Source organism: Ammospiza nelsoni, chromosome 17, assembly GCF_027579445.1.
Source record: "Ammospiza nelsoni isolate bAmmNel1 chromosome 17, bAmmNel1.pri, whole genome shotgun sequence".
Classification (NCBI taxonomy): domain Eukaryota; kingdom Metazoa; phylum Chordata; class Aves; order Passeriformes; family Passerellidae; genus Ammospiza; species Ammospiza nelsoni.
Genome location: NC_080649.1, coordinates 12,191,359 through 12,214,957, shown reverse-complemented (window position 1 = coordinate 12,214,957; position 23,599 = coordinate 12,191,359). Strand labels below are relative to the sequence as shown.

Sequence of the window (23,599 nt, the reverse complement as noted above, 5' to 3'; positions counted from 1 at the left end):
GAGAAAATGGGATATTTTTCAGGAACATGACTTTGGCCCTTTCAAGTCAGTCAGAATACCTGCTCAAATTTGACCAACAACAATTAAATAACTCCCAGAAATTCATGGGTTGAAATGTCACGATTTTGCCTCTTCTGACCATGTCTCCCATCCCAGTGCAGATGGGGCTGTGTATGCAGGTCCTGCAGGAGCAGCTGATTGTTCTGCCCCTGGCTCACAATTCCAAGGTTTTTTTGGAGCAGGCATGAATGCTGGAGCACAAAAAATGAATGAAAAGCAAGGAACCAAAGTTTTTTTTAATTTTGTGATTCAGTCATTCCAGTGTTGTTTTGCCTATGCATATTCTCAGCTGACTGAGGGAGGGTCCAGCTCTGTATGGGAAACATGTATGGAATAAAACAGACAAGATGTTTAAATTCTAATTACACAGATAAACTTAGTTGTGGTGTTTTGCAAGCTTTATTATTTAGTTCACAGTCTTAGTAAAGTATGTAATTTACTTTTGTCATTATTGATATATAAAATCATTTAGTGGTAGGTAATATGAAAAGAATAAAAACAACTACAAGTTTCTCCAGTAATCAGGACTGTGTACAACTCCATTTTGTTGATCAGATTTTTTTGCTTTCAGCATGCAAGTAACTGAGATCTAGAGCAACCTCAGAACTGAGCAAATTCTTCTGTGTGCCTAGTATTTTTCAGTAATTTTAAAGTAAATGCTGGGAAAACCTATTGACTCAGATTTCTGTGTAAAGTATTAGCATTTGCAGTTTGTCTATGACTTCAGGGGTATAAGTTTTCTTTGTAAGAATATCATTTGCAATTACAGAGGCCATAGGGTGGGTTTTGCTGGATTGTTTTATCTGTTAGTAATACATCTCATAATTCCCTAACTAACAATGATTTTTCTTAAGCACTCCTTAAAAGCATTTCTGTAAAGAACCTGATACTCATCAACAGGATTAAAATGACTGATGAATTATGCAGCAAGGCTGTCTGCTCCTTGACTAAGTATTTTATGGCAATTGAATCACTTTGGCAAGATTTAGGTAAATAAGATTGTTAAAGTTTGTTTGTTTCAGACGTATTTCTTTCCATATTATTTCAGTCTTGAAAATCACATTGACTTTTCAGCACTAGGTGCTGAAATATTTAAATAAGAATGAGGAGTACATGAAAGCACACCTTAAGTCAAGAGAAATTTTTTGAGCATCAGTGGTGTGTATCAGGTGTGATTATCCACTCCCAGAACTGCCCTTTTAGTGTTGTTTTATTGTAGAAAATGATAAAACTAGGTACAGTGATAAACTTACAATGGAGTTTAACTTGAAATGCATCACTAAATCCTTGAGAAAAATGTTCCTGCTGCCTTCTCTGCAGCACTGCAGTGTTCTGTGTTCAGAGCCCAGGGCTGCACTCACTGAGTGCTCAGGCTTCCACCAGGTCCATGAGTTTGGCTCGAGGTAAATGGAGGATGAAACAATGCTGCAGATATTTTACTGGTTGCTATTTGTAGTCTAGCTGCTGGTTTAGTTATGTTGGTATTTGTTTTTCTGCTGTTTTGTTTATCTGTGGGATCCTGAAGTTGCACTGTCTGGAGATTACTGGTGAGTCCTTGCTTTTAATTTTGCCCCTATTATTCCAGTGAAGACAGTTCCAAGATTTAATATTTTAGCTTTTTGTTGATAGGTAAGATTGTAACACCCCAGAAACGTTTCTAATCAGAATTAGGGAACGTAGTTTTGGTGCCAATAGTACTGGCTCCACGGAAAAGTTCAAGATCCAGTGGTAAAATTGCATGTACAATGCACTGAGTGTAGCTGATCCAGTGAGATCTGTGCTGCACCTTAGCAAGGGTTGGGATTGTCTCTGGAGCAGGAATGGATTTATGTGCACAGGGAGGGAAGGTCTGTGGTTTTGGGGCTGCCTTTCAGTAAGGGGGAGGCACCAAATGGGGTGTGGTGGAACCCTTTGTGCGTAGGTGGGGTGGCTTGTGCTGAGGCCTGAGGGTGGCACCTGCTGGCTGTTGGGTGGCCTGGCTGGAATTCCCAGCTGATGCCACCCAGTGCCCTGCAGCAGAGCAATCTCCAGCACCACTTGCACCTGTGGTGGGAGGAGCCCTGCTGGGGCACCTGGTGGGCCAGAGCTGATGAAAGGTTTGGGAGAGGTAAAACTTGCGCTGTGCTGAGTTCAGCTGCACGGAGCAACAGGTATGAGAGCATTTCATATGAATAATTTGGCAATTTTTACCTGGTTTTAAATGTTGATTTTATCTCTGTAATAATGCACAGGACTTGTACAGAATTGTGGTTTTATTTATATGGGTGTTTTATGGATATAGGTATATTTTCCTGAACTTTAAGGGAAGTAAGTTACTTTTAAAGTCTTGGCTTTCTATTGTTTTAAACAACCACTACAAAAACATGGTACTTGAAGCTTCTCGGTTCTCTGTCTCTAAATTTAAATATACGATTTTCAAATGAATAATTTTATCTGTTTGATGTACTTTTTATGCATTTTTGAGCAGAAATTAAGCATAACTTTTTTGAGCAGAAATTAAGCATAACTTTTGGAGAGATGCTATTTGTAGAAACATATTCAGGCTCTGGCTGAAGAGGAGGGCAATGCTTCCCCTTGCTAGCTTTAACTGACCTGTTTGGCCTAATATGAGGAATATTTCTCCTCCTTTTGTGCTTTTGGGATGTCTATGGAGGAGCCTTTCCCAGAGGAGAAGTTGGGTTTGGTGGGTGAAGCTACAAAATGTGAGGTTGGAGAGTTAAGTCAGGCCTAAGTGGGTTCTCTGTGCTCAGGATCAATTAGAAACCACTGTGGGAAAGACTGGGAGCCCCAGGAAAATAATCTGTAGGGTTCTATATAGTGTGTGAGAGTTCATCCAGCCCCATGTGCTCAGGCACTTTATTGATATGTGTTCTCTGACCTCACTCATATTCTCTGACTCCAAGAGCTGAATTTCATGTACCATTCAGGTTTGCAGAAAACACCATATTCACATAAAAGCAGTGCTTTAAAATCCAATTTTAGGTCTTTTTTTCTTTTATTTTTTTAGGTGTTGGATTTATTCCATGCCGTTTTAATGAATAAATAATACTATTTATAATAAAATAAATCATATTGTATGAGTATCATATTGAGAGATGACAAAGCAAGGTATAATTTCCTCACAAAATATAACCGCTATGAGAGGATGAAGTCTCAATTTTTATATGGTCAGAATTAAGCCAAAACCAAATTACTTTGCTTTGTGTCTTGAAGATTTATATTTTAATCTGAGAGTCTTTGGAGGCATTCCATAAATAGAAGTCAGAAACTGCAGAACCATGGAGATGCACTAATAATGAGTTAAATTTGAGGAGTAATTAATTTTCAAATTTCTATGACAATTTCTTTAATTTGAATACTTGTAGTAATTTTTGTTTAATTATGCTGTTAACATTTTGATGTTGCTGAATTTTCTTGAAATGATTTTAAATTTCATGAACAAATTCTAAATCTTAAAGGAATAGATGAAACCATAGTCTTAGCTGGAGAATGAGTTTTGGTAATGTAAGGAGAGCAAAGAGGAAGAGTTATTCATGTGCATATCAAACTAAAGCACGTCAGGTAATCTGTGTGTAATCATCCAGCAGGATCAGATCTTAATGCTGAGTCTTGGATGGTCTGAATCCTGGAGGATGAGACACTTGAACTTTGCTGAAATAATGCCAAAAAGCAGCAGAAGGGAACAAGAGAGTGAATTCAGAGTTTCCAGTGTGAATTTTGTTGTGCTAAGAAAGTTTAGGAAGGAAGGAATTGCAGGTAGGAGAGAAGAAGGATGGCCACCACAGCAAGGGAGAGCTGATTAGTGTTGATGAAAGTGGCTTTGAGAAAATATTGTGGATGAATTTTTGCACTCTAGTTAGTAGCTGAGGGGAAGAAAAAGACTCAGTGGTGTGGAGTGTGACACCTTATCAATTGAAGTAGAAAAGATGAAGGAAAAAAAGACCAATTAGAGTGTGAAGAGAGGAGGAGGGAGCTGATGCTGGACTCATGAACAGAAAGAGGTTACACTAATGAAACAACTGGAAATGTAATATGGAAAGGACAGGATCCCTGGACAATTGAGGGGAAAATGCAATTAGGAAAAAAAGCAAACTGCTTCATTGAAAATTGGATAAACCAGAAGAAAGGAAAGGAGCCAATATTGACTCTGTGTATAAAATTGGACTTTCACACATGGTACTTCTGTCCCAATCTCAAACTAAACAACACTTTATATGCAGCTTTGTACCAATTTCATATACAAAACTCCTTCCATGCCTAAGCTTGTCATTCTGCAAGGTTAGAGAGCCAGAGTTTTAAGTTAAAAAAAATAAAAACTAACCAGAAAACAAAACCCAACCTTTTCCTCCTAGATTCTGGCACAGGAATGAGACTGGCTCATGGCATCAGGGATCTGTCTTCTGGAATGGGATTTTAGAAAGCCTTGATAGTGCTTCAGTATAAACTGAAGCTTAAAGCTACAAACCCCTCAATTTTAGTTCTCCTGAGTCATATCTTTATCTCTTGGGTTGAAGCTGGGTATTAACTATAACCTGTAAGGCTTGGTCATAAGAGAAAGTTTTAACTGAAAATTCAGATTTAAAGCTGAAATAAAAACTAGAGATGGAATCATTGTGCTAAATTTGGAAGTGACTTAGCCCATGTTATGGGGCAGGGCCAAAATGATGAGGAATATTTTCAGCAAAGGAGGAGGAAGTAGAGACAGGGAGGATTTCTTGGTGCCGTACATGAGCATGTTACTGTCTGTTCTGGTATCCATTAAATGAGTCCGGCACTGAGGACTAAGTGCGTGGACTTGGATTCAGAATATCTGAGGGGATGTCCAGATGTGGACAGAATAATAAAAGATGTGGTTTCACTGTGAAGGAAGCTGTGCTGATGTCCATTTAATTTAATTCCTACAGAAAAAAGAGGCAACCTTTACATAATAGCATAATTAATCTATCACTTATTCTCCTTCTGAGATTTGACATTCTTTTAATTTTTAAAAGATTAATAATATTTTATAAAAAAACCTTCTTGATCAAGATGTGTTTATGCTGCCCTACTGTGTATTCTTACAATTAAATTTGATGCTACTTTAGTTATTTTATTTTTTATTTGTATTACATGGAAACAAGCTCTAAAGTTCTGTTCTCCTGGAGCTTACTTTGTCCTAAAAGTTAAATTCTTTCCTGGTAAATTATAACAGCAGCAAAGTGTGAGATGTGGTGGTACAAATTATGGAGGGAAAAAAACCCAACCAAACAAATAGGGCAAACTTCTGTGGATTAATGAATTTGTGTCAAAATTTTAGTTTAAAATAAGTGTTGTATACATGAACAACATAGGGAGTGTAGTACTGTAACTAACTTGTGTCTATATAAAATAAGAAAACAAAGTTTTGTATAAAAGCAAATTTAAGTGAAACATGCACTATCAAATACTCTCTCTTCCTCCTGATACTTGACCAACTACCACAAGTGGCAGCAGGGAAAAGTAGGCTTTGTCACTTCAGGTTCAGCTGTACACCTCTGAGTAGTTTGTAGCCTTCCCATTCTATGGGCTGAACATAAACAAAGTGTACACAATTTTCTGTGGTTAATATTCCTTAATTTTTAGATTAAGTTTCAAAAATTGTGAATTTTTAAGTTTCATCGAGTTCATTTTCTAAGAATTATACTGCCATGTCTTCTCATCTGGAATTGTGGAAAAACCATTATAGGGCAAGGCACACTAGTTGTCTTTCTAAGATTGTGATACAAAGGATAACCTAAATGCTAATTATTGAGCTGCACACCTGTGTTCAGGGGGTCCTTTTGTGATGCAGGCTTGTTCCAATGCGTCAGACCTAAAGAATTGCTTTAAGTAGCTGTTTGTAGAAATTGGTTTGGTGTCGTGACAGTAATGCATGGCTGGTGTGAGCACCCTGTGCTTCCTAAATGAAATGTCGTGGTGTCTGCACCACCTTTGTGCTGAGGGAGGTGACAGTGGGATTGACAGAGGATTTTTGCTGCACCAATTTCTGTTTCACCTTCTTGGGTCTGCCTATGTCACTGCTTCCCGAGTTTGGAGTTAACACTTGAGATAAAGCTATTTGGGTATGTTTTTTGTTTATTTTCCTGACTATGGAATGGCACATCATCTTAAACTTTGCTAGAGCAGAGCCGCTGCACTCATTGTTCTTGTTCTGCCCAGCGCAGCCCTTCCTTATCCTGCCCGTGGTTCCTGTGCCACCAGCGCATCCCCAGCTCCTTTTCTCTTGATGCACCAGCCGCGCTGGCTTTGCACTGTCTGCCCACCGAGTCTCGGCGCTGATGGAGCACAAAAATCGGCCGGGAAGGCGGAGAAGCGAGCAGGGACCGTGGGGATGGATGCGGGAGAGCTCGGGATGGCGCTGTCCGCAGGGAATGCCGCCTGTGTCCGGGCCCGCTCCGTGTCCCCTGGAATGTTCCGTGTCCCCTGGAAGGAATGAGCCGTGTCTCCGCTAGATGGAGCGCCCGGAACGGCGGAGCGGGAGCGCTCCCGGCCCCGCTCCGCACGCACCCGAACCGCCCGCGGGGCTGAAACCGGCCTGGTGTGCATCCCCCAGGTTCCCCACAGAATACCCACACCAGCCTTGTTTGCATCCCCCAGGTTCCCCCCAGAATACCCACACCAGCCTTGTTTGCATCCCCCAGGTTCCCCACAGAATACCCACACCAGCCTTGTTTGCATCCCCCAGGTTCCCTATGGGATACCCACACCAGCCTTGTTTGCATCCCCCAGGTTCCCCCCAGAATACCCACACCAGCCTTGTTTGCATCCCCCAGGTTCCCCACAGAATACCCACACCAGCCTTGTTTGCGTCCCCCAGGTTCCCCCCAGAATACCCACACCAGCCTTGTTTGCATCCCCCAGGTTCCCTATGGGATACCCACACCAGCCTTGTTTGCGTCCCCCAGGTTCCCTATGGGATACCCACACCAGGGGTGTTTGCACCCCCAGGTTCCCCCCAGAATACCCACACCAGGGGTGTTTGCATCCCCCAGGTTCCCCCCAGAATACCCACACCAGGGGTGTTTGCATCCCCCAGGTTCCCCCCAGAATACCCACACCAGGGGTGTTTGCACCCCCAGGTTCCCCCCAGAATACCCACACCAGGGGTGTTTGCATCCCCCAGGTTCCCTACAGGATACCCCAAAACGAGGATACCACCTCCAAAGCAGTGAGATCACCCCGCCAAGGAACGCACTCCCTTAACTCTCTAAATGCTGAATATTTCATTTTCTTGCCTTTCCCCCCTTGGTGGAAATAAGGGCTCCTGGCTGCTTCTGTTGTGAAAAATTCGGAGTTAATGCTGAGTGTTTGTGTGTTGAGTGGTGCTGAGGAGGTTAACTCTGTGCTACAGAGGGTTTGGGGAGATTGGGTATGAAGTACTGGAGAAGTCAATGGATGTAACACGGTGCTTAATAGAAACAGAAAATTAGTGATTCTTGCTTGCCTGAGGTAAGCATGAGCCTCTGTAATGTCCTGATCTTTGTGCAAAAAAACTACTTCTAAAGGAGACATAAACCTGATATTAGAAATAGGGGCAGTCATAATAGGAAAATACCACTGGAAGGATGAGATGGTGCCTTTTAGTTTACCAGAACAGAGGAAAGCCCTATTTAATATTTTTGATAGTACAGAATATTAAAAAATTCTGTTATGTTTCCTCACTTTTTTTAAAAAAAAGATACAGTATATCTACTGTAAAATAGAATACTATGTGAAATACAGGCAGAGATATTGATAACTCATAGTAATTTATCAAAATATGTTCCTGATCTATTCAATTTTATAATATACTGCTTTTCCTGGTTTCAAGTCCAGGGAGCTATTTTTTCATGTGGCGCTAGAAAAGGAGAATTTAGAGAAAGGACTGCTCTACTATTAGATTTTATACCACTTGTCTGAATTATTTTTGTACCATAGCAACCACTTTATAAAGTTGAGAAGAAATTACCTTCTTCACATGGAGTATTTAATATGCAGTCGTGATTTATTTTTTCTGATGCTTGATCCTCTATGTGTGAACTTCTTAATGTAGGCTACTACTGAGATGAGTTTGAGGTGTGAGATGGTGTGTGGTGGTGCAGGTGATGTCTTTCAGAGCTTTCCTTTACTTGATGGAAATGGCTGGAATGTTAGACACTCTGCTGTGGTAATTCCAAAGGTTGACTTCTAGGTCAAAAGTTTGGAAATGCAAAATTTGAACTTCAGTTTGAGGTTGCCTACCAGGCCACAACAACGGAGTGGTTGATTTTAAATAGGAAGTGTTACATTAAACAAACAGATGCATTGCAAATGCCAGTGGGTATGGATTTGTAAGTCAGCTGTGTGAGAAGTGTTGTTGGTCCTTTTTGCAGAATTTCTCTGTTTCATGTTTTTATCTGCATGTTCAAGTTTGGTCCAGGCTTTGCTGGTGGCATTTTTCAAATGGTGTTCTCACTGACTGTGGGGAAAAGGCGTCTGCCTGCAAGTTCTCTGCCTGTGCCATAAACCATGGCATGGGCAGTCCGAAGAGGCTGCAGGAGGGAGTGTTGCCTCTCCTGGTGGTGCAGTAGTCGTTGCATTTCAGATGCATCCATCATTAGTGTGGAAGAAGGTTTTATCTCATAGAATATTTCTAGGAACTCTCAAAGAGGCTGAAGGAGAGAGTGTTGCCTCTCCTGGTGGTGCAGTAGTCATTGCATTTATGTCCATTATTAGTGTGGAAGAAGGTTTTATCTCCTGGAATGTTTCTAGGAACTCCCACAGAGGCTGATGTGGGCAATGTAGATGGTTGGCCTCTTTTTTTTTTTTTTTAATTGTAAAATGTTGGTATTTGTTGTTAATCGATAGGTACTTGATAATATCAGCAGCTGAGTGTGGGGTGAGTTCAGTTCCTGCCCCAAGAGGACTGAATGAAGGTGGGAAATGTCATGTGCTGGAGGAGAAGTGGCCTTGGCAATTGCCCACTCTGAATGTGGCAGAATGAAGGCAACATGGAGCTGTTCACAATTTGTAGATGAGATGCTCTGGAGTCTGTGCTGCTCTGTGGAATGCATGATGCTGTTGCAGGGACACTGTCCCTGTGTAGGAAGGTCAGGCTGTGCACAGGCCTTGCTGTCCCCTTGGCACAGCTGTGGTGGCACTTAGGGTATATATAGCCATAACTGGGGCTGTGGGGTGATTAATGGGCTGGGTTAGGGACAAAAGTGTGTGTAAACAAGGAAATGGCTTTAAAGAAGAGACATTGATTTTATACTTATAAAAATAAAACACACTTTGTTACTTTTTTTTCTTTTTAGACATAATGACAAGTTATCCTTGGAAGGGATGAAAATTGAAAATGACTTTCCCCTGCATCTCTTGAAGGAGCATATATCAGGCTAAAGAATTGTGTTTCTTTTTTAGGTCTCTTACACTACTGAATTATGTATGTTTATTGTTTCTCTGTGTACAGATGATTTGGATAGTTAAGATATTGCTGTTCTTGTTTTAACAACATAATTATGTAAATGTCAGGAATTCATGGTATTTGTGAGTCATGTCTTTCTGACTTTGAATTGGGTGAAAATTAAGGATAAAAGGCCAATGAGAAATTCACTTCTACAATGACTGTTAGCTACATTGACAATGCTAAATTCTCTTGAAGCAATTGTTCAACACACTGCTTTTAAGAATTTAATCTGTTTTATGGATGTCCTTTTAGCTGTAAAATAGTGCAGTAGACAGAAGAAGCTTTGCTTGACCATCACTATGTTCCAGAACCTCACTTTGGGAAATTGGATAGGCTTATATAGTTCCAAACTGTTTGGCTAGGAAGCATGCTGCCTTTGATTCTGACATAATGTAGAAGGAGTTGGTTACCTTACATAACGTATTTGTTTTTCATTAAACATGCTGATAAGGTCTCATTAAAGTGCCATGTATTATTTATGGTATTTCATATGAAACTGAACTGAGGAAAAACTTCTCTCAGCTCAGGGCATTTGCAGAATAACAGCCTTTCTGGGCTAGAAAAAAATAAAAAAGAATGAAGAAAAGCATGACATACTCCTGTCAGAACAGGAGACTGCTTAAGGCACAGAGAAAGAATGAAAAAAGGAGAAAGGGCACAGAGAGGGTTCATTTCTCCTCCTCCTCACTCGCTCTTGCTCTGTGGCATGAGAGGTTTTTTTGGTTGGTGGTTTGGGGTTTTTGTTTGGATTTTTGGAGGGTTTTTTTGTGATAAAATAATCTGGGCTGTTTTAGTAGATGAGTCCATGATAAACTGCAAAAAGCATGGATGTTTCCTAAGCCAAACCCAATTCCTTTATTGTAAGTTTGTGCATGATTGTTTTGGTGTTGATTACCGAGTTATGAGTACCTTGGTTTTGTTGCATTGACTGCTTTTGAGAAAGAAAATGACGTAATAACTGATCCTGCTGGAAAATACTCAGTTTTGCGTGAAGAAGACTTAGTGGATCTAAATCAGTCTCTGAGGCTTGTGTGGGTGCAGGTATGTGTGCACATGTAGAATGAGAAAGAAATTATTTTTTTTTAATGTAGCACCTGAGTTGCACTGACGTGTTTTGATTCTGTTTCCAGTTAAGCGGGGACTATTATTTGTTTTTAAGGGTAGATGTTATATCAAACCAGTTATGCTGTTGATGGAATAGGCTTTTCTTGTATGTGGGTTATTTGCTTATTGTTGTTAGCACTAAACTCTTGGTCTCAGATGTGTTTTTGTGGGAATTATGTATCCTATAAAATAGGCGATTTTCAAATCTTCTTCAGAGTCCTTTTAAAAGAAGGAACCCCTTCAAAACCTTAGGTGGTTCTGTGAGGTTTGACCTTCTTTCCTGAAGAATTAATATTTAATTCATTTGTCAAATTCTAATTAAAAATAGTAATATCTTCTGTTATACTTGAGTTGTATCTTAGGAAAGAAAGATCTGTAATATAGGACCTCAAGGACAAGCTGTAGTATAAATTATTTGATTTGCAGGTCACATCCTACTTTATTACATAAAGACTAACTAGATCTACTAATGAATAATTATTACTCCATAAAATAAAGGGGAGGGGGTGAATAAAAAGCTGGCAAGAGTGGAATACTAATTTTGAGGTATCGTTCTCAAAGTAGAAAGTAAACATTAAATTCTGAAAATTGCAAATGTAATTTTTCCATGTAACCTGATAGGGCACTCCTTGATAATAGATTGACTAGCTGTCAAATAAATTTGTAATTTTAGATGAGATGGGCTTTAGACCAATTTTAAGATACAGTCTTTCTCCAAGTGTGCTCCCCTCCCCCTGTAAGGTAGACACAGTATGCCATAGAATTCTGTTTCATTCCCAGTGTTTCTGCTGCAGTGGTTACACAGCTCCTGCACGGTTTCACTGTAATGCTTTCATAGGCTTCTTTGGGAAGCTGGATAGCGAATGAAATGTAGATATAAAATTAATTTGTGCTTCAAAAAAGCTCATTTGCTGGTAGGGCTGTGTATTTGCCGGAATCCTCTTGACTAGCCAAGATTCTTTCCCTTTCCCACTTTGCGCTTCACACTTGTGTTCTTAGAAGGGGAAAGCCCTTTTCCAGTCAGGTGTGAGTCCTGGGAGGGGGGAAGGGTGTGAGTGTGTCTGTGTGCGTGCAGAATCATAACAGGCATTCAGTCCCAGCTGGGCAATGACACTAATTGCCCAGATCTCATGGATGCCTGCGATGCAGCGCGCTCACTTTCTCTCCTTTCCTATCCTCTCCAGGGATTTTTAAAATGCAGTATTTGAATTTTGGTGAGTGGTAAAGACCCTGCCCTAGGACCCATTTGACAAATGAGAAGCTGTGCAGCATCAGCACCAGCCGACTGAGCCTCACTGAGTCTCTCTCTCTCTCTCTCTCCCTCTCTCTCTCCTAGTCAGCAGCTACTGTTGTGAGACAAGCTTCAGCTCTCTGTCATTGAGGAAGTTCCATTTGCTCATCAATAGGCTGCAGGCTGTGTCTTCTTTTTTTCCTCTCGGTTAAAAATTCCTAGTTTAAACCTACCAAGTTGCCTTAGCTGACAAACGAATGTAGGGGCTTAGCGCTGGGGAGAGGAAAGGCAGCCGAGAAACCCCGTTTCTTATTTAAATAATCAAAAGGGAGAGGAGAAAAAAAAAAAAAAAAAAACAACCAGCCCATAGTGACAAGATAGGGCAAACGTGCTTGCATGCAAGCCCCCTCACTTGTTCTACGTAGACTTCAGAGCAACACCATGCAGCATCCCCTTACGGGTGCAACCTGCGTGGCACTGCCGAATGTGGGCATGTGTCCCCAGCTCTCCTGTGCCTTGACTTTTATGTACTTACAGCAGGTAAGTTTGCTTAACTTTTCCTTTTCCTCGCAGTGCTTGCTTTGTCAGCGCCGTTCGGGGGATTTGCAGGCGGGGAGGTATTTTTTGTGTGAATAGATTGTATAAATGTCTCCCACCGTGTGCAGCGAGTGTTGTGCCTGCACTTAAGAATGTGAGAGTGAGTAGAAAATATGTTTTAACAGAGCATCGAGCCTTCGCATATCTTTTGGTATTTTGCTGTTGATTTATTTTATTTTTTTTTTTTTTTTTTGCTGTGTCTCTGTTGGTGATGTTTATAGATATTTAACACAGTCCTGTGCCTGCATTTCTCGTGGATGCTGTAGCAGAGTTTCAGCCATAAAGGACTGCTCTTTATTCACTTGCAGGCATAAATTATACTTCTAATGTAAATGTGCCCAATGGCAATTTTGTTTAAGCCTTCTTTGAAGACAGGAATTTTAAGTCTGTGTTAAAGCATGCTGCTGATTAAAGCCAAGCTGATTTTTAGTTCACAGGGAAAAGGATGATTTATAAAGATATATCTGTGCAGAACACTTCTATCGCTGAAGTATATTGGACAGGGCTTAAAAAAAATGTTTGGGTATCAGCAAAACATTACCAATTTCTACTCAATTTTCAATTATTTAAAAAAAAATCATTTCATTTTTGCTTAGAGGCTTTTTTTAAAGTATTTCCTCCCACTCTCTCTTCCTAAATTATTTAATAATTGATACCCCTCTCTGCTATAGTGTGAAATAACTATAATAGCACTTTTTTTTAAAATAGTAATTTGGAATCATGTTTGTATCCTACTCTGTTTTATAACTGAATCCACCATTAGAGAGTCATGTAGTAAGTGTGTAGAGCCAAGACAGAAATATGTTATCATGCAAAAATGATTAATCCAGTCTATCCTATCAGTTCTCTTGTAACTTCAGGAGGAAAAAATATTCTTGTGCCTACTGTAACAAATAGGGGCATTTCTTCCAACTTCCACTACAACAGTTTCTGTGCATATTGACTTCCCTGAAAGTCTAACTTTATTTCTGCATTCACAAAAGCCTGAAATATGTTGTACGATAATTATTTTGTTCCTAAGAAATAGATAAAATAGATTTAAAGCTTATTTTTATTTGAGGATATTTGTTTTTCTGTTACTGCTGAAAGAAGAGAGCTCCAATATTTTCGGGATAAAACCCTACTGTAGGTTTCTTTTTTTCTGCTGTAGTGTAGTATAAACCATTTCTGACTTCCAGCTTAGGAGTGCATAATAACAGATTCTTGCATGCGCCCTAGATTATCCATGCATGTGGGAGGGATTCATATGTCTGCAATTAAAATTTGCATCAGATAAATATGATGTGTTTAAATTTCAGTAATTTGCATGCCATAACTAAAATGTACGTTCTTGGTGGTTCTGTATTCTGGATCCGTTTTGGGAATGGCATTTATAGACCAGCTTTAATGATCCAGTGTGACTTGTGCACTTGGTGGTTACATACAAAATGTACTCCTGTGTTTTGTTCTGGGTTTGTTGTTTTGAGTTTGTCAAAGAGCAAGTTGTGTGTTAAAAATAGGGCTTTTGAAAGGAAAAATGGGGATTCAGGTGAGAGGTCAACATGGCCACACAAGGAGCTGATAAAGGATAACACAAAGATGAGGCTGGGCGCTCCAATAACCTTCCTCAGTGAGATATTGCAGTATCATTATGCAAACACATCTATGGCATGGCATTGCTTTAAGGTTTAAGAAACTGTGCAACTCTAATGAATAAAACAGGGAATTCAGCTGCCTCTGTTCCATCTGAGAGCAAGATGAGAAGTGATTGCTAATGCACTTTGCAAAGCGCTATATCTAGTGGATAATTTTTAACTCTTTAAGTGGATTAACTGCTACACTGAAAGAATTTTTTTTAAGTGTTTGCTTTCTCATCTCCTTAATCCTATTGTCAGTTTAGAATCATCCTGTGTGTGCTAATCACAATTATATAAGAGGTTGAAAAGTCTGCTAAATTTGTGATGAAAATTGTGGCAGGTTCTAAAATTCTCTGCTTGTTGCTTCTTTTGATCGCTGGCTGGCATTTTAGTTATTCTGAATTCCTAGAGAGTCAGGTAATCATGTTCTTAATTCACTTATGGTCTCTTATTTTATGCATTTGGTTAAGTATTTCTTTAGGAACAATTCTACTTTATCTCAAGATTATCCAGGCAGAGAGGACTGAGTTGACATCACCTGCAAAGCCAATATAACATGGTTCTGGTTTTAAACAGCAAAGGAATAAGTTGGGTTTTTTTGAAAAGCATTAATAAACTTTTACCATGACAATCTACTTGGGTTTTTTGCTATTTTTCCCCTATGAGATAGTTTAGAGCAAACAGACAAAAAGACTTGGTTTGTATGTTTACTGCAAATATCAGTGTTTTAGTGAAACTGTAAATGTTTTTCTCTCTCTATCAAGTTGTCTATCGATCTTAAATACAGGTAACCCAAAAGCCTTATGTGGCAACTTAATAACTAGTGAATCCCCCCTGCCTGTGCAACCGGTGACCAGCAGTAAATAGATATTGTGAAGCTATCAAGTATTTTTTTTTTCCTCTCTAAAAATTGCACTTGAGATATGTCTGCTCACTTGCACCTCAATTAAAATGAACTCAGACATCTGTATTATAACTGAGTTATAAGTCAGTTGTTAAACTTTGCTGCCTATTTAGAACTTATGAAGATAATTCTTATTTTGTGTATTTACATTGGTATTCTGTCAGGTGTAAATTTTACAATTGGAGATGTGTCTTTGTTGGAAGACTGTGAAAGGCATTGCATTCTTCTCAAGATGAGGAAGCCACTCTTTGTCACTAAATATTTATTTATCCTCATAGCCACAAGGATGCTGGTTTTCTGTGGAGCTGAATGAATAATTTGGGAAAATCTGTGCTTTGGTAGTCATTTAAAATTGGCCATAATTTCTTTGTGCAAGTGACATCACTTGGCCAGTTAATGTAGGATAAATGGATAAACTGTTTTCCACAGTGTGCTACAGAAGTGCTGTACTACTTTTTCCAGGGTTAGAAACTTGAGTATTTGCTCTGATATCTTTCACTTTACACATGCGTGTAATGTTTTAAGAGCCAAGTGAGGAACTGATTATTTTTTTTAAACAATTTATGCATGGAGGATGCTTTACCTAACAATATTTTGAGTTTAACTCTTGAAAATAAAGTTGAAAATGAATAAAGGACAGAGGCCTAGGTCATGTTATAGATTAACTCTCGATAAGACATTGACTTCAAAAAGCCAACAGCAACTGAAGAATGCTTCTGAGTTAGTTGTTTGAAATGGTCTGAAATTATGTGGACATTTTCTTAATAAGATGGTTCTGATTATAGGGTTCTAACCATGGGAATCCAGAGTGACTTTTCAAAGAGCATCACCCCAAAGTGACTGTGTCAGTGGCAGCAATGAACAGAGGGAGAAATTTGAGGGCTTTGCCTTGCAAGTTTTCACTGCATCACTGTAAGGACAGGGCCAGCTGGGAAAGTGTGGATGCTTTTGGGTGAGAATTTTCCTGAGTGTCAATATTTAAAGATACAGGAGAAGGGAAGTTGCATTTGTAGTGCACCCTATCTTTTGGTAGCATTTCATGGGGTTAGAAACAGCTGCATGCCTGTGTTTTCTCTTCTTCTCCTTAATATGGCACATCAATGCAAAACCAAATTTCTGACTACAAGTTTACATCAAATGGCAAACTGAAGTAATTTTTGCAACAAAATGTTGACCGCTGGTAAATTGGGATTTGGGATATATTAAAGGAGGTTTAGCTCTGTTAACTGATGTTTTCCTGTGGTCTGTTTTGCTGGTTATTCTGTTGGGGTTTTCTGAGTAAAGTGACAAAACAAACTTGTTTTGCAACGTCACGGAATATTCCATGTCACGATGTACAATGCTGCTGTCATTATTTTAAAATTGGTATTTTTTTCTTCTGTTTAATGATGATAGATGTGCTTTGTTTTAAATAGTGAAGTGGTTTGGACAAAGGGTAATTCCTCTTAAATGGAGCAATTGCTCATAGTGGACATTCACAGATCGAAAACAATTGAACTGAAACTTCAATATCAACCTTTTCTGTCTTTAACAAAGTAGTTCATGGTACAGCTCTCATATCAATGATGAAAAGAATCCACCATGAAAACAGAGCAGAAACCAACAAAACCTCCATCTCTACCTCAGCTATTCCATTACTGCTTACATGGTAAATTAGTGTAATTTTATTTGGGCCTTAAGCATTATGGCTATGGAGAAAAGCTGAATTCCCCTCTCAGTTACTTATGTCATGCTTCTGGATCTGATGATTTATAGGAGCCTGAAAGACTTTTTATCACATTGTTTCTTCATGGCTTAATTCAACGTTGATTTATTTGGTAGCAATTTCAATTGATGTAGTCAATAGTGTCAATAATGGAATAAAGATTAGAACAGATTATCTTTGTGCTAAAATTGTGTAAAAAATTGAATGGATGAACAATTCAAACAGTTCCCGGATACAGTTTAACTTTTTCAATAGAGCAAAATCACATCAATTGCTGAATGCCACCATTGCAGTTGCAGTTCTGAGTATCTAGTTTTTGCATTTTATACTTCAGTGACTCTTCAAAGGTTCAGGTATGTCAGTAGAATTCAATAACTCATGTTTTATGGTGACCCTGCTTAAACCAATCATGAGAACACTGCCTTTCTTTGCCTGCTCCTTTTACAGTACTCACTCTGTGGCTATCCTGTAAAATCAGTTGATCTGACTTCTTGAAAATTTTAAGCATCTGTTATCTTATAAATTGGAGTCTTTGCACGATTTTGTTCCCCTCTCTGCTATTTCATGGCAATTTTCATGTGAGAACCTACAGCCTCTCCTTATGACTGCATGAGTGCAAAGAAGTCCACGGTCCTAATGCTCACTCGCCATCTGTTTTTCTTACAGCTGGGCCTTGAATAATTGTCCAGTAGCTGATGGACTGAGGGTAGGCAATATTTTCAGGGTTTTCTGATTCATTTAACCAGCCTCGCTGCCCCTAGAGAAACACAGTGCTTGTTTATTCAAATGTGTAGGGTAAGAGGCTGTGCTATGTCAGACAAATTATAGCACTCTGTTAAAACAAAAAGGGAGCTGCCATGCTCCAGACCTCATCCTGTGGATTCGTTCGTACCTAAGGGGGCACTGTGGCACTCCGAGGGAATTTTAGTGCATGAATGAAGCAGACCTCAAAAGGTGGGAGTGCAGCTGTTGCATCCAGGAGTGCTGCTAATGCGGATTTCAGGAGTGATGCCTTGCTGTTTATCCTGCTCGGGGTAAATAAGATCGTTTGGTATTCACCAACAAACCCGAGAGCTGACTCCACCTGTGATCGAAGCCCAATTTCCACGTTTGCATAGCTTTTGTCTCCGTTGTTTTCCAGAGGCTAATGAGAAGTGGCTCAGAGATCAAGTGCTGGAGCAGCTCTCATTCTGAGTAAGAGCTGGTTTGGGGCATTTAACTCCAGCCTTGTCAAACAAGGTCAGTCTCTCACAAAAGGAGAGGAGGTGCTTTAGTGAAGTACTCTCCTCTTTAAATACTAGAAGAAAGGGGGGGAAAAAAAGCCTCAACCAAAAAAAGAAAACCAACTCCAAACACAAAAACTCCTCAACAAACCAGAAGAATCTGTTAAGAAGGTGACCTGTGCTTTGGACTATAAGAACAAGAGCAGTTGCAAAGGAGCTTCAGTGTGACAGGAGCAGGTGAATCTTTTTGGTTTAGAATCATTGTTTTTTACTAAGTGACCTCTTTGAACATTTTAAAAGGCTTATCTGAAAAGGGGTGCCTGGATATTGCGTGTTGGGCTATTTGTAAGTTATCCCAATTCATTATATTTGCTGAATATGTGTATGGATGGATATTTTCTGGGGGAAAAAAGAACAAAAAGAGGAAAGAAAAAAAAAAGTGGTATCGTATTTTATTACAAGGGAAGTGTGTGGTGGTTATGTAAGCAGGGGTTTTTCTCAGGGCAGCCAATAGATATTTCAGTTTTAGATTTTTTTTTTACCATAGCCATTCAAAACTAGTCTGACCTTTTTTTGGTTTTTAATGTGTGTATTTCTGCATTGGTAAATAAGTACTACGCTCATGTTAATATTAGTCCTGCTAAAAATATTCTTGAAGTTTTTAATAGGTGGCATAAATGAAAGTGATAAAAATTGTGACACTGGAATTTATCGCCTTGTTTTATAGAGTTAGAATAATGGTGGAAGGGAGAAGTCAACACCCTCTAAGAATCCTTCAAGCTTTCCTGCCTTTTAAAGGTGCATGTGCGATTGATTTATCAGTTTTAAAGTGTGATGTGTAGTGCAAGAGCCCTCCTGAGAACCTGCTGTCATTTCCTTGCTGGCATTGCTCATTCCCCTCCGAGTTGCCTAGTGCAGCACCATTGACTTCTTTTACATTTTGCTTCCCCTCCCACTCTGTCAGTGCAGCAGCCCAGTGAATTTAATTAGAGAAAATAGCATATCTAATGTCTGTGCTATCCTGGCTGGTTGTAGTTGGGCCTTTGGTCTTTTGCACTAGAGCAGGCTCCAGCTGTGGGGAGATCTCGCAGTGTTTTGATCCTGCTCTCTCTCGTTGTGTTGAACACAGGCAGAATCAAAATTAGACACTGTAGTAAGAACTGAAGTGTTCAGTGAATTATTTTTTGTTCACAGTGAGTCACTGATTTTTACTTTTTCCTCCAGATATGGAAAGAAATTCTGTGGTACTTCAAAATTGAAATCCTTAAGATGTTCAGGTACTTGTGAATAAGAATGCAAGTGCTTTCATCTTGGACCATCTTTAAATTTACCTTTTAACCCTTTTTTTCAAAATGCACCAGAAATTGTTGCTCTTCCTAACTATAATATCTTGATTTTTTTTTTTTTTTTGGTAACTGTACATCAATTTTATACTGTCATCTCATATTTGTGGTTTGTGTATATACTTATAGTTCTAATATACCTTCCTTCAATTCCTGCTGACTTGCAGTCATGTTTATTATAATTGTGATGTAATTTTGAAATTGACTTCTTTGGTTTTGCCTCTCATAGCATTTGTTTTATAGCAATCATCATTATCTCTGTTGTGGACAGTAAGTCTTGTATACTTGAAATAGTTAATTACAGATATTGATTAATTGATTATAGGCATGAAGCTTTATTTACCAACAAGGAAAGACAAGAAGTTTTAAAATACACGCTTATGATAAGCACAGTCTTTCATGAAGCAGTGTGAAATGTCAGCATTTCTTTGAAATAAGGTAAAATAAATGTGGTAAAGGGACACAAAAACAAGGTTGAAAGTTCACCCTCAGAAGAAGATTTTGCCAAAACAGAGCTAGTGTGAAAATTTGGGGGTGAAAAGAACTTAGGCAACCCATGTATTCCATGAGTGTCCCCTCTGTAAGCTTTCTTCCTTGTCATGTATTAGTCCTGTCTCTGGGATGTTACATGGCTGCATGGCTCAATTAATGCTCTGTGGCAGGAGGAGGAAAAAAATGTCTCTGTCTTGTCAGAAGTGAAGTTATTTACTTTCAAAAGCTGACAGAATAGCACTGCAGGGGCTTCATTTATTTCCGTTCAGGATGTCATTATTGTGTAATGCAGAGGGACTCCTGCATGCATTGCAGGCTTATTCCTGTAATCTCAGCTCTGCTGGATGGCTGCAGAAGTGTAAAATGGCCCACTGGAATGTTTCCCTCTTCTGACTTCAGCTTGCTCACTTTTGCAAAGCAGCATTTCAAATGCCTTAAATATTTATGGCTTAGATGGGATGAATGTGTTTGTTTGGAGTGCTGGTGCTGGGCACCCTTGGGATGGATGCTGGGCACCCTTGGGATGGGTGCTGGGTTACCTTTGGGGTGGATGCTGGGTTACCTTTGGGATGGATGCTGGGTTACCTTTGGGATTGGTGCTGGGTTACCTTTGGGATTGGTGCTAGCTGCCTTTGGGATGGATGCTGGGTTACCTTTGGGATGGGTGCTGGGTTACCTTTGGGGTGGATGCTGGGTTACCTTTGGGATTGGTGCTGGGTTACCTTTGGGGTGGATGCTGGGTTACCTTTGGTGTTGTTGCTGGGTTACCTTTGGGGTGGATGCTGGGTTACCTTTGGGATTGGTGCTGGGTACCTTTGGGATGGATGCTGGGTTACCTTTGGTGTTGTTGCTGGGTTACCTTTGGGGTGGATGCTGGGTTACCTTTGGGATTGGTGCTGGGTTACCTTTGGGATGGATGCTGGGTTACCTTTGGGATTGGTGCTGGGTTACCTTTGGGATGGATGCTGGGTTACCTTTGGGATGGATGTTGGGTTACCTTTGGGATTGGTGCTGGGTTACCTTTGGGATGGTTGCTGCTGCGTTACCTTTGGGATTGGTGCTAGCTGCCTTTGGGATTTTGCTCTGGCCTGGCTGGAACACTGACTGGATCCTCAGTTACCTTTGCAGTGTGTGTCATTTTCCCTGATGGGTAGCATATGGTTTGAGAGTGCTTTTTCAGCATTCCTCTGCCTGTCATGCTCTTTGGTTTTCCCAAGTCTAGCCCCAACAGGAATGTTTCAGCACAGAATGTTTCATCAAGATTACTTGCTATTTCATCTCAAAGTTTGGGAAAACATTCCACTTTGCTGTTGCTGTGTTGCACATACTTCAGGGGCAGGATAAGTAGTTTTGATATTCCCTACCCAACTTCAGCAAGTCGTGCTGCAAAAATACAGGAACATTCAGAAACTGCAATTCCAAGGGGCTTGGTTTATTTTTTTCCTTTCCCTTTGATACCATATCTGCCAGCTTCACTTGGAATACCAGGCTTGGCATGTACACATGAAACTGCCTGTTGCTCTTTGCAAAGCTTTTTGACACACCAAAAGTAAAACCACTGAAACAGAAGAGTTTGGGAGTTCCTGTGCCCTTCTTCCAGCCTGCTATTAAAATAAATAAATAAATGCTCTAATTGAAGATTACTTAATTTGGAGAAGAGTCACATTTTTTGTCATAGTTGATTTCTTTTCCTTTTTAGGGGTATACCTTCTTTGATTGTATTTTTTTTTTTCCAGTTTAGAGTGGCAAATTAAAAATTACTAAAATTCCAAATTAATTTCTCAGTACTGCATTTTACTTGCACACAACCTGCCTTTAAATTAAAGGGAGAGGATTCTGCTTCCAAATAGGCTTGCTTGCTCCTTTCCTGCTTTTCTCTTCCTTTTATTTGCAGACATAAAATCCAATAAATTTCTATTGCAGTTGCTGGGCTTGGGGGAGAGAAAGGAGAGGAAAAGTACAAAGCTATTGGGAAGCGTCAAACACGGCGGATGATGAAGTACATTTCATAGCAGCCAATTCCAAGCCCAAAATCCCTGTTGTGCAGGAAGCCTTCCCAGCTCACCCAGGAAATTCAGCCATTGCAAGGCAGAGTATTAATGATTTATACACCCTGCACCAGTGCTTTTGTTCACTCACAGAGCCAGGCTCTGTTAATAAAGGAATTTCAGGGAAAAGGGTCCTGGCATGCTGAGTTGTTTTGCTCAGTGCGGTGGACGCTGCCTCATAAATCAAAGGAATTTAGTGCTTTACAACCTTTCAGAGCTGCTGAGGGTGGTTGGTTGTTTTTTTTTTTTTTCTTTTTTTTAATCTGATACACCTAGGAATATTTTCATTTCTTTTCTATAAAGAATGAATGAACTGCTGGATGAGATCTATCTCAGCTGTTTTAGGGTTGATTGGTTTGCTTCACAGTGGCATTATACTTCCATTTGTTTTCCATTTGGATTTATGCTTTATACTGTTGTCTATGGAAGGAGACTAGCATGGTTTTATTACCATAAAGAGATGCAGATCACATTATATTCTGTCTTGTTTCTTAGAAATAAATAAATGAAATATAAAGACAAAATACATTTGCAGTAAAGAAAGCAGTTTCATATTCTTTACCTGAAATAAAAAAAAACTTATTTAATATTCTCATTTAAAAATAATTTTTGTTTTTATTAGCAAAAATAAGCTTCAATGTTCCTCTACAATACACGTGAGTGATCATTTTTAAAGTTGCCTTTTTGCCTGGAAACTTTGTTTCTTGATAGCAACTGCAGGATGAGGTACTTAATTTTGTATTGATTTACATAGTAATCCTTTTCAAATAGTGGGACAATATTGATATTATGACAGAAAATATGTATGTATATTTGATTATAGAAATGGAGATAAGGATTTTTTTTTGAAATCTCTGAAATTTTGATGTGAACTAGAGTATTGAAGAATGCTATGGGACATTGTCCTAGCAGAAAACCACTTGCTTGTATAGTTATGGAACCTAATCTTTGCTTTTCATTGCCTCTTTAAAAGCAGACTAGGAGAGAGGACAGGAAATAATTTCAGGGAATGTTTGGCCATCAAAGGGAACCTGGTTTTCCACAGGCATCTTAAGACTCTTATTACACAGCAGGCACAATGAATGTTTTTTAGCCTTTTTGGATCGTTCAGAGTCATAAATTCAGGTACCTTTTTGTACAGCAAACACAGCTGTCGTGTCCTGGCTTGGTCACAGTAGAAAAGGTGATTCCTCTGAGCTTTGTGGAAGCCAGCAGTGTGGGGATCAGTGTTGCAGAAGTCACAGCTCCCTTATACTGCGAGGAATTCTTTGTAGTTTTTGTGGTCTGCAGGCAAATCAATACCTTCTCTGCTTTCCTCCCTGGTTTAAATATCACAGATTAATACAAGGCAGGTGCCCAGTAAATGAGGTTTATTATGTTTATAGAGCAGCATTGCTGTATTTGTTTGTCCTCCATTATTTGGGTGCGTGAGTGTTTCATTGTATTTAATTATGTCTGTGAGGCACAAGACAACAGTCAACATCTGCTCTATTGTTGCCGTGGTTTACAGATAGCTTTGATGGGTTATTAAACAATCTATTTTTCAAACAGCAAACAGGGAAATAAGCTGCACCCATATTATGTAATTTTGTAAAGGTACATTATGTAATTAGTCGTCTAGTATTTGCACACTAATCTTTTATTTTGGTTGAATTTACGCCTTTCCATTTTAAAAAAAGTGATGATCCTCGGCAGTTTTTATTTAATGGTGAATTTCAAGTTTCTCTATGGCTTGAGTTGATTTTCTCACTACTAATTTGATTTCACCATATGTTTTATATTGAAATAATGTCTGAGTTGTGAATGCTAATTCAGAAATTAGAAATGTGCA

General features: G+C 39.4%; 1 protein-coding gene across 13 annotated transcripts in view; it reads left to right on the top strand.

The window, feature by feature from the left end:
• Positions 1-23,599, top strand: part of RBFOX1 (RNA binding fox-1 homolog 1) — a 1,162,992-nt gene that overhangs the window by 884,157 nt on the left and 255,236 nt on the right. Inside the window, exon 1 of one of the 13 annotated variants that reach the window (XM_059484825.1) lies at positions 11,990-12,380. The exons of 8 other annotated variants lie outside the window; for them this stretch is intronic. In XM_059484825.1, the coding sequence (XP_059340808.1) occupies positions 12,237-12,380 (144 nt within the window). In that variant the 5' untranslated portion in view covers positions 11,990-12,236. Of the gene's footprint in view, positions 1-11,989; positions 12,381-23,599 lie in introns of those variants that run through there. 4 more of the 13 variants (XM_059484824.1, XM_059484818.1, XM_059484816.1 and 1 more) reach the window with 4 other exon arrangements.